Genomic DNA, 10,809 nt, shown 5'->3' on the forward strand with positions numbered 1-10,809 from the left:
TTTAGATGTTAATTTAGAAAAGATAAGTAATTATATTTTCATATGTACAAACCTGAGAGCTTGCAGGCCCCATCTTAAACAGTATAAAAACTTCTTCAGAAATTGGCGTTTGAAATGCACAATACCAGACTTAAGAGCATCCTCGAATATTCCAAACCCTGCGATCTCGCTAGCAATTTTTGTTAATCTAGGACAGTTTAACTCTCCTATATTCTTATGTTTATCACGACAGACGAAAGAACGAGGATTAAATTTATTCCTTGCAAAATAGTCTTCCTCCAACACGCCAAAATTCTATCGACAGCAAAAGAGTACCATAACGCTCCAAATACCTATATTCGGACCATATTAGAAAGGTATAAACAATTTTCCACTGTTTTAAGATACTATACATGCCAAACATATTTCCAAATTTTTAAATTTGAAAACAATTTTTAAACAGAATATCAAATGCATTTTAGATTGTTTTAAAACCAATAATCAAACAGACCGAATACATACAATGAGTTTTAAATTGAATACCAATGTAGTGTTATGTGTTGAATGTTGAGATAAATCGTGACATTGTGGTGATCAAGTAAATTAACAAAATAAGTGTGGCTGAATTCTTACATGACCTCCAAGCAGGTAAAGAAAAAGATTGTATACAGCATGGCCCACTTAGCATGGGCAAGATAGCCCGTACCCTCAGTAGCATATTTAATAGTTAATGACAGTCCAATAACCAGTAGAATATATCCGAAAAGAAACAGTTAGCTGTCGTCAAAAAGATCTTGTCTGTCGTTCCCGTTGTCAAATCAGGAATAACTGTCTGCAAAAACCAGCATGTTTAAACTACACCTCTAATTATGATGACATTATAAAACAAATTAGCTGTCGAATAATTGACGACCTTACCAATGTCATCAACAATACTGGTATTTGAGTAAAGATGAAATGTCCGATCGCGGTTAGAATAAGGAACCATGACCAGGTGCAAAGACTTTTTCAAAAAATTGGGAGTATAGAGCAGCATATAGCATTAAAGAAGACGACAGCAACAATGTGGCGTATAATTCATTGTCGATTTCGAGATAATTTTGATCTTGTTTGAACATAAGCGTAGTAATGGAAAGGATACATTAAGATAACAATCATATAAGCCGCAATATATAGCCCGCGTCCCAAGTTGGATTCTATTTCAAATTTTTCACTCACCATTTTAGAGTTTTTTGCAGGGTAGGGTTAGCCTGGCATAACAAGGTGGTAATTTATCCAAAATGCGTTGACGATTTCCACCTTGCCCCGGATCACTCCTGTCTTTGGATCAAAGCCCGAAGCTGAGACTGAGACTGAGAATGAGACTGCTGTGACCTGAACGACAATAATACGTAGTTCAAAACAATTCAAATGTTCCGGCCGCAAACAAGCACTTAATGTTGTAAACCTAAACTGGAAAAATTTCAAAGACAATATAAGTTACACTCAACAATCACTTACATGATGAATAACGCAGAGTCTTTGAATTTCGATAATTGCAAAATTGTTCTTCAAATAATGGACCATTTAGTAAGTTATAAAGATTGATGGAGGATGCTGAGTCAAATACAATATAAATCCTAGAGGGAAGCATAAATTAAAGTCGAAAACTGCTTTAATTTTCACTAACACTAATGCAATTATTAGATGCAAATTAGTTGCTTTATTTGTTATTTGAGCTAGAAGTAACGGAAATTTTAGGAAGAAGTATAGTATAAAGGAAAAGTAAGACATGTAGTGTTAGCCGAAGTCACTGTCTAATAAAGGGTACAACTGAGCATATGAGAACTTCCTTAATTTGATAAACTAACGTTTTTTGTAGGACCTCTTTTCGGCAGATTGTGGAATTTATTGTTTATTGCATGAATGGGGCAAAAGGAATAACGAAGCTGTTTGTTTCTTTCCTTATTACTTTTCAATTTTTTTTGCTATTGTAATATTAAAGCAAGAATAAAGTGATTTATATATAATTGCTTCGATTCTAGATCTTACAGCAAAAAGAACTTGTTAGACGGGCCATATTTAAAACAAAAAGTAAAAAATGTGATATCCAAATCATTTTTCCTTGTTATCTAAGCAAATGGAAATGTTCGAAAATATGTGGGATTTAACATGTTATGAAATAATAATAATTATATTGTGGTGAAGAATGTAGTTAGGAAATATGCCTCTATGAATTGTTAACTATCATTCTTTGAGATACGTTCATCAATTATTAGTAACTAGACGGCTTATAAAATTTATTTTTAAGGGAATTATATATCATTCTGGTACAAAACACGTGATTATGATGGGTCTTATGTGATTCTCCGTATCCATCAACATCTTTATGTGTTATATATAAGTTACAAAAGCGGAAGAATATTAGGTTGGAGAGATGTTGTGTTATCACACCTTAATTTCTAATAAAACAAAAGTTTAAAAATTAAAAAAAAAAAATTGGTTTGTCTGCACACCAGCTGGCTTTAAATCATCAAAATCATTTGTTTTTGTAAGAATCTAGGCAGAAAGAGAGGCAATATATGCGAAGTTGCAAAAAGAAAGAATGAAGAAAATACTTCAGTGTATTCTGTATATTGAATTGTGTCGTATTTTTACGAGTGATGAATTTATACAAAAACTAAAGAGCTAACAAAGGAAATACAATTAAAAGGAAAGCAATTACATGAATTCAGCATCAATCCATTACTTGAAATCAGCCTGATCAATGATGCTAAATATCTTCAATTAGCCATAAATCTGATATGATTCTAGCATGTATTCATATTCCATATTTCATCACTTCCCCTTAAGCTAGTGGTTTTAGATGTCAAAAACTTCAAGCTTGTGAAGTAAATAGAATGCTAACGATTGCATAATGGTTTTGTAAAGATGTTTGCTGGTTGTTCGTAGTCCAATATGCATGGTTTTGATGATCATCCTAGCATTCAACAAGGCTTATTGGGTGAAGAGTTAGGCCCATCTCAAATTCTATCATGGTATCCTAGCCCAGGTTCAATTGAGTTGAGTGTTTGACTAGCGGGTGAGGAGTTAGAGCCAATAACTACCTCCGTCAACAGGCATAGACCAACATAGGGCTTGACCGTAAGGGGGAGTGTTGGAGTCCCATACAACTAGGCACGCAAGTCTACTAGTTTATAAGAGAGGGTAATCCTCCCATTCAACAAGGCCTTATTAGGTGAAGAGTTAGGCCATCTCAAATTCTATCACTTTCTAAATTTTTCTCTAACAAATAACAGTGAATTTCTATATGTTTCGTGCTCACATGGAATACAGGTTACTACAATGTCATTGGCAGCTTGTTGTCACATACAAGCTGATAGGTTTTCCTGTTTGACCTCCAATTTCTTAGCAACCAAGGATCTAGACAATCTCATATGTTGTTTTGTCATAGCTCATATTCGGCTTTGCGAAGAAAGCGATATTGTTAATTGCTTCTTTGTTTCCAGGAGACAAGAGATCCTCCTAGTTTTACACGGAAACCAGGAGCGATTTTCTCGTATTGGACACATGTTCCATCTAAATCACATATGCGGTGATATGCTGTGATATCCAAATTCCCATCTCGAGGTAAGAGAAATCCTAAGCCAGGACATCCCTTTAAGTACTTGAGCTCCTTAGTTGCTACATCCATATGGGATTGCTTTGGCCCATGCCTGAATTGGCTCAAGATGTGAACGACATAACATATATCAAGTCGTGTCATGGTGAGATAGATAAGTCTTCCCACAAGCCTTTGATAGTGAGAAGGATCCTTTAATGGAGGATCAATTTCTGAGGATGATGTCTCATTATCATACTGTTGAGTTGTGAGTTTAGTATTTGGTTCAATAGGGATAGCACTTGGTTTGCATGCTAAGAGTCCAAAGTCTGACACAAGCTCTAAAACATACTTTCATTAACTAAGAGATATACCTACTGGAGATCTTGCAATCTCAATTCCCAAGAAACATTTTCACTCTCCCAGATCTTTTATGTCAAAATGACGATTGAGATGCTTTTCTAAAGCTCGAATGACAATCTCATCATTTCTTGTAATCAAGATGTCATCTACGTAAATAGTGAGAGCAAAAAGTGCATAGTCATGTTTAGATTGAGCAAACCCGATGCTAGTAAATGCCTCTGTAAATTTTGCATTTCACTATCTAGACTCCTGTTTTAAACCATAAAGAGACTTTCACAGACAACATACAGTATTCTTCCCATGGCAGCAAAGTCCGGGAGGGAGATCCATGTAAATTTCTTCATGAAGGTTTCCATGGAGAAAGACATTATGGACATCCATTTGATGCAGTGACCAATCTTGTATAGCAGAACTTGACAAAAAAGTTCGAACGGTAACATGTTTGGCAACTGGGGAAAAAGTTTCTTGATAATCAAAACCTTGACATTGAGTGAAACCCTTTGCAAAAAGACTAGCTTTGTACCATTCAATCGAGCCATCAACACGATGTTTGAATTTGTAAACCCATTTGCATCCAATCAGTTTCTAGTGAGAAGGACAATGAACTATATCCCAAGTATGATTTTGGGCTAGTTCGTCAGCCATGGCTTGAGGCCAATGTGCATGACGGATAGCATCAGAGTAGCATGAAGGCTCATGATTGGTAGAAATCTTACTAACACATACCCTATGTGCAGAACAGAAATAGTCATATCTAACATAATTTGAAGTAGGTAAGGGGTACCTAAAGTAGTCTGTATAGTGGGACAGACATAGTCAACTGTCTAAATGGGAGGTCGGATGGATCGTGTAGGCCGTCGTTGAATAGGTTTAGGATCCAAAATTGTATTATCTGGCATTGGGGATTCTAAAGAGCCATTAGATGAAAGAGATTCTTTAGAAATTGGATTAGATAGGGAAAAATCTGAATCTACGATAGGTGAACTCATATAAATGATAAGATGCATGGTAAAAAGAGGCCTTGGTGGAGATGCAGATGGGTTGTCTACCAAGAAATGAGACAACTACTGATGATTAGTGTTGGATGAGACAGGGCTACCCATAAAGTGGAAATTGTTTTCATGAAATATGACATCTCTAGAAACCAAGAATATGTTTTTTGTTGGATCATACAATTGATATCTTTTCTGTATATTGAATTGTGTTGTACACTTTACAAGTGATGAATTTATACAAAAACTAAGGGCTAACAAAGGAAATAAAATTAAAAGGAAATAAAATTAAAAGGAAATCAATTACTTCAATTCATCGTCAATCAATTACTTGAAATCGGCCTTGATCAATGATGCTAAATATCTTCAATTAGCCATAAATTTGACGTGATTCCTGCATGCATTCCATATTCCATATTCCATTAGTTTTTGTTTTCAAATAATGAACTCAAAATGATCAAAGTAGAAATATTCAATTTTGTATATAATTTTAAGATTTAATACTGTTTTGGATATTACGTCTTCAAGTATATATATATATATAGTAAAACCTCTCTATAGTAATACTCTATATAGGAATAAATTTTACATAGTCATAAAAAATTCTAGTCCTAATTTGGGATAGTTATAAATAAGAATAAACTCTACATTGTAATAAGTTATAATTTTTCTAATTCCTGCCTTAAGGAAAGTTGTCTCTACATAGTAATAATTATCTGTATATTACAAAAAAAAATATAGGTTATGTAAAATTAAAGGTTTAAAATAAAATAAAATAAAATATTTATTTATAATTGTTTGGGACAATGATTTATGTTTTAGAGTTGTTATCACATCTTTTATCTTACGAGTACGTGGTAGCTCGTTAGCATGAATACCTTCTTGTTGAAGCCAAAATATTTTTAGTTTCTCAAGCATATTTAGAGCTTCATGACAAAAGACTTTTTGTATTTCCGTACGATTATCCTTAAGATTATTTCCTTTCTCTTCTTGTCTAATTGCAACAATGATTTCTCCTTTGGTTAAAGTATATACAATTTGTTGCTTATTTGGATAATCGAAGAAGACATTTTTATCCATTCAATTAGTACAGTGAATTTGTCGAATTTGATCACTCAATTCTATAATGACTCTTTTATTCTCCTTATCCACTTCATTTATAACTTACAATTCATTGATATTAGTGGTCCTAATTTTGCAGCGCTTAAAACCATTGACAATTGTCTGTGGCTTCACATCAATTGACCATGCATCAACTATATTTACAGTTTCATCAATGACACTTATTTTTGTTGGTTCTAAGAAATGATCTTTTATCTATTTCAAAAGTAAGTAATTGAAACGCTGTATTAAAATCCTAATATTACTAAAATATGAATTGAAATCCTAATACTATACTACTAAAACATGAATTATAAAATAAGAAATAAAAAACAATAATTTTTGTAACTACACCTCCATTAAGTTATAACCTCTTTATAATAATAAAATTAGTTAGTCCCAACATTATGACTATAGAGAGGTTTTACTATATCAAGGTTCTGAAAATCGGACCAGGACTTGAATTGGTCAAGGGCGCAGTTCCTCGCTTAACTAGTGATGTTAGCCACAAAAATATTTTAAAAAATTATAAACTAAACCTGAAATTTTTAATATATTACAAAAATACCCCTTAAAATTACAAAGTAGTCCCTAAAATTTTAAAATATTGTACAGTGCTCTAAACAAATTACTAATTAGTCCATATAGGTTTGAAATCTAGTAGAAATCCCCTAGAATCAGAACCCCACTGGAGAGGCTACGGTTCTAGTCGGATGGGTCTGATCAATTGGTCCAGTCCGGTCTGGGTTTTAGAACACTGATATATACTAGCTACGTTCTTCACCAAAATATATATATTCATCTTTCTAATCGAGCCAATTCAAAATTTATAAGCTAATTCAATTTATGTTATTATTATTGTTTTCATAACATAATAAATCCCACAAGTTTTCGAACATTTCCATTTGCTTAGATAACAAGGAAAAATGATTTGAGATATCACATTTTTTACTTTTTGTTTTAAAAATGGCCCGTCTAGCAAGTTCTTTTTGCTGTAAAAATCTAGAGCCTAAGCAATTATTATACAATCACTTTATTCTTGCTTTAATCATAATTGAACTGATTATAATAATAATGATCGAAAAGTAATAAGAGAAAGAAACAAACAGTTATTCCTTTTGCCCCACCCATGCAATAAAGAATAAATTCCAACAATCTTCTGAAGAGGTGCTACAAAAAGCATTAGTTTATCAAATTAAAGTTCTCATATGCTGAGTTGTACCCTTTATTATACAGAGACTTCGACTAAACATACAACATTTCTTTACTTTTCCTTTATACTATACTTCTTCCTAAAATTTCCGTTTCTTCTAGCTCAAATAACAAATAAACCAACTAATTTAGCATCTATTTAATTGCATATAGTGTAGTGAAAAGATAAAGACAGTTTTCGACTTTAATTTATGCTTCCGTCTAGGCTTCATATATATATTGACTCAGCATCCTCCAATCAATCTTTATATACTTACTGAATGGTCCAGTATTTGAAGAACAATTTCGCAAATCGAAATCCAAAGACTTTGCGTTATTCATCATGTAAGAGATGGTTGAGTGTAATCTTTATGGGTGCGTTTGGTTTATTATTTTGGATAGGATTTTAGGAATAATATTGGGTGGTTGGATAGAGGAGTATTACGAGGTAAAATTTAAAAATCTATGAAAAAACCCCTAGATTTGCTAATTTAATTAAACACCCTAATGTATAAAATGACAAAAATACCCCCACCACCTGCAGTGCCAGATTCTGGCCACCAACGCCTGAATCTGGCCGAAAAATCACGTTACAACACAGACCGGTCAGATCTGTGTCGTAACGCGTTGTTATGGCATTTTCCGACTAGATGGATCTAGCCGTCATTGACGGTCAACAACGGCCATTTCTTTGGCCGTCGTTACGGCCAGATCTGGTGGATCTGGCCAGAAAAGGCTAGATCGGTGAACTTCCGGCCATTTCTGGTCGGCAGGTAGGCCATTGTACAGATTCCGACTACCACCGACGGTGGTTGTCAGAATCTGGCAAGTATGGGTCGCAGGGGTGTTTTTGCTAATTTTTAAACTTTTTTTCAGGGGGTATTTAATGAAATTAATAACCTTATGGGGTCTAAAAGTAATTTAAAAAATAGGGTAATATTTCTGGAATAATGTGTCAAACATTATTTGGAGAATAGGATTAGGAATATGGGCAGAAATAATAAGCCAAACATGCTCTATATTGCCTTTGAAAACTTATCTAATTTAGTTTTACAACATTAAGTGCTTGTTTGTGGCTGGAAAGTTTGAATTGTTTTGAACTATGTATTTATGTGTCGTTCAGGTCACACCAGTCTCAGCCCCAAGCTTATGATCCAGAGATAGGGAGTGATCTAGACAGAGGGAGCATTTCGTATAAATTACGAGCTTGTTTACAAGCTTGTTATGACTGGCTACCCTCACCCTTGAAAAAAACTCTAAATGGATGAGTAAGAAATTTGAAATAGGTTCCACTCGGGGATGCGGGCTATATATTGCGGCTTATATGATTGTTGTCGTAATACATCGTTTGCATTACTACGCTTATGTGATCAAACAAGATCAAAATTGTCTCGAAATCGACAATGAATTATACGCCACGATTGCTCCTGTCCTCTTCTTTAATGCTTATATGCTGCTTTATACTCCCTATTTTTTTTTAAAAAGTCATTGCACCTAGTAATTCTAAAACCGTGATCGGACATTTTATCTTTACTCAAATACCAGTATTGTTCATGACATCGGTAAGGTCATCAATTCTTCGACAGCGAATTTTGTTTTATAAGCTCATCATAATTAGAGTTGTTTAAACTTGCTGTGGTTTGTGCAGACGGTACTTCCTGATTTGACAACGGGAACGGAAGAACAGATCTTTTTGAGGACGGCTAACTTGTTTCTTTTCGGATATATCCTACTGGTTATTGGACTGTCATTAACTATTAAAAATGCTACTGAGAGTAATGCCTTTATTGCCAAAGCTAAGTGGGTCAAAGCTGTATTCAATCTTTTTCTTGACCTGCTTGGAGGTCATGTAGGTTACTTCAGTCACCACTTATTTTTGTTAATTTACTTGATGTCACGATTTATAAACAAAATTCAATATTTAATTTGTCATATTGTTGATGCGGTATTCCGTTGAAAGTGTAATATTTAATGAATTAACAATTATTATGCCTTCATAATATAGTCTTGAATATAGGTATTTGGAGCGTTATGGTACTCTTTTGCTATTGATAGAATTTTGGTGTGTTGGAGGGAAGACTATTTTACAACGAATAACGTTAATCCTCATTCTTTCGTCTGTCGTGAAAAGCATAAGAATATAGAAGAGTTAAATTGTCATAAAATAAAATAAAAAATTGCTAGCGAGATCACAGAGTTTGGAATATTCAATGAAGCTCTTCGGTATCATATTGTGGAGAAGAAACGCCAATTTCTGAAGAAGATTTTATACTGTTTTAGATGGGGCCTGCAAGCTCTCAGGTTTGTGCATATGAAAATATAATTACTTATCGTTTTTAATTTAACATCTTAAGCTATTTTTTAATAAATACAATTTAGAAGCTATTAAATTTTAATTCGCTTTTTTAATAATCTATTTTATAAAAGATATTTGAAAGTATCAGCTCTGATTTTTAAATGTTTGATTCCTACAATACCTTCATAAATAATTAAGTTAACCAAAAAAAAATTTATACTAATAATTATTATTAAATTAATAATTTAAGAAAAGAGCAAGTTTTTGATTTTTCTGACAAGTGATTTGATTTGGATATTTAGTTTTGATTTGCTTGAAAGAGAACAGAAATTGCAAATTTTGAGCTTAATTGTTATATGGAATACAATCTTTGCTTGCAGTTGTTTCGGCCAAAACCTGACACCAGTACATTTATCATGGAAAATATTTTTGTGGTTTCTGTAGTCATCTATTCCACGGTACTGTTTGTCTTTTTAATCGGAAATATGCATTTGGTACATGTTCTATTATTCCCAACATGCTTAAGATTGAAGCTCATTAAATTTAATTTCTACTAATGGTGCTTCCGGCAAAACAGGAATATCTGAAACCCGAAGATAAAAGAAAGCAGAGTAGACGGAGCGACGAAAGAAGAGAGATACCGATTCTATTGCTGACTGATGAGGAATGACGTCGTTTCAGGTACAAGAGCCGGAGCAATCGACTTTAATATTGCAGAACAAACGCGGAGCAGTGCGTATCCTTCCAGAAGCTCCCTCAAAATTGCAAAGAGGTGATAAAAAATTTGCAGCTAAGCGATGGCGAGAACCAAAATTCTTCACATAGAAACTTTGTTCAATATTCTTTCTGAGGATCTTCTGAGAGACATAAAGATCGAACTTTGCTTACATCAGTTCAGGAATATAGTACCTTTGTTTCTATTGACTTTCAATATTGATTATAATCTTCCAGCTTTGGTTGGATATGGATGTGTACTTCTCATCATGTTTTAAACCCGGAGCGGCCCAGCCGGTTTAACCATTTGGATTAGGACCCAAGGCCTTCTTCGGTCGGGTTACCCTTTCACTGTTTCAAGTTTGAAACCTAGCAAACACACCGCTGATTAACACAGCAGTCCTTGAAGGTTTCAAATCCAGCAACACCACCCTTTGGCCAAATGCAAGTTGGTGATGACCTCCCCTTTTTGCCGGCGACCTTCCACCTTCCCTTGCTGTTGGAAACCACCTCTGACTTTCTCCGGGGCCGTGACGCTTCATCTCTCGCCGTTGCGTGATATTTCATCCTCCAGCAATTTTTTCTTCTATTTC

The 10,809-nt window shown here is 34.1% G+C and overlaps 1 protein-coding gene across 1 annotated transcript; it reads right to left on the bottom strand.

Moving 5' to 3' along the window:
* Window positions 1–3,445: 3,445 nt before the first annotated feature.
* On the bottom strand, window positions 3,446–4,290 carry LOC116127098 (uncharacterized mitochondrial protein AtMg00810-like). The gene is made up of 2 exons (XM_031412769.1): window positions 4,194–4,290; window positions 3,446–3,888 (listed from the first exon to the last, which is right to left on the bottom strand). The coding sequence occupies exons 1-2, from the start codon at window positions 4,288–4,290 to the stop codon at window positions 3,446–3,448; spliced, it is 540 nt and encodes a 179-aa protein (XP_031268629.1).
* Window positions 4,291–10,809: the final 6,519 nt, after the last annotated feature.

Source organism: Pistacia vera, unplaced genomic scaffold, assembly GCF_008641045.1.
Source record: "Pistacia vera cultivar Batoury unplaced genomic scaffold, PisVer_v2 Contig189, whole genome shotgun sequence".
NCBI lineage: Eukaryota > Viridiplantae > Streptophyta > Magnoliopsida > Sapindales > Anacardiaceae > Pistacia > Pistacia vera.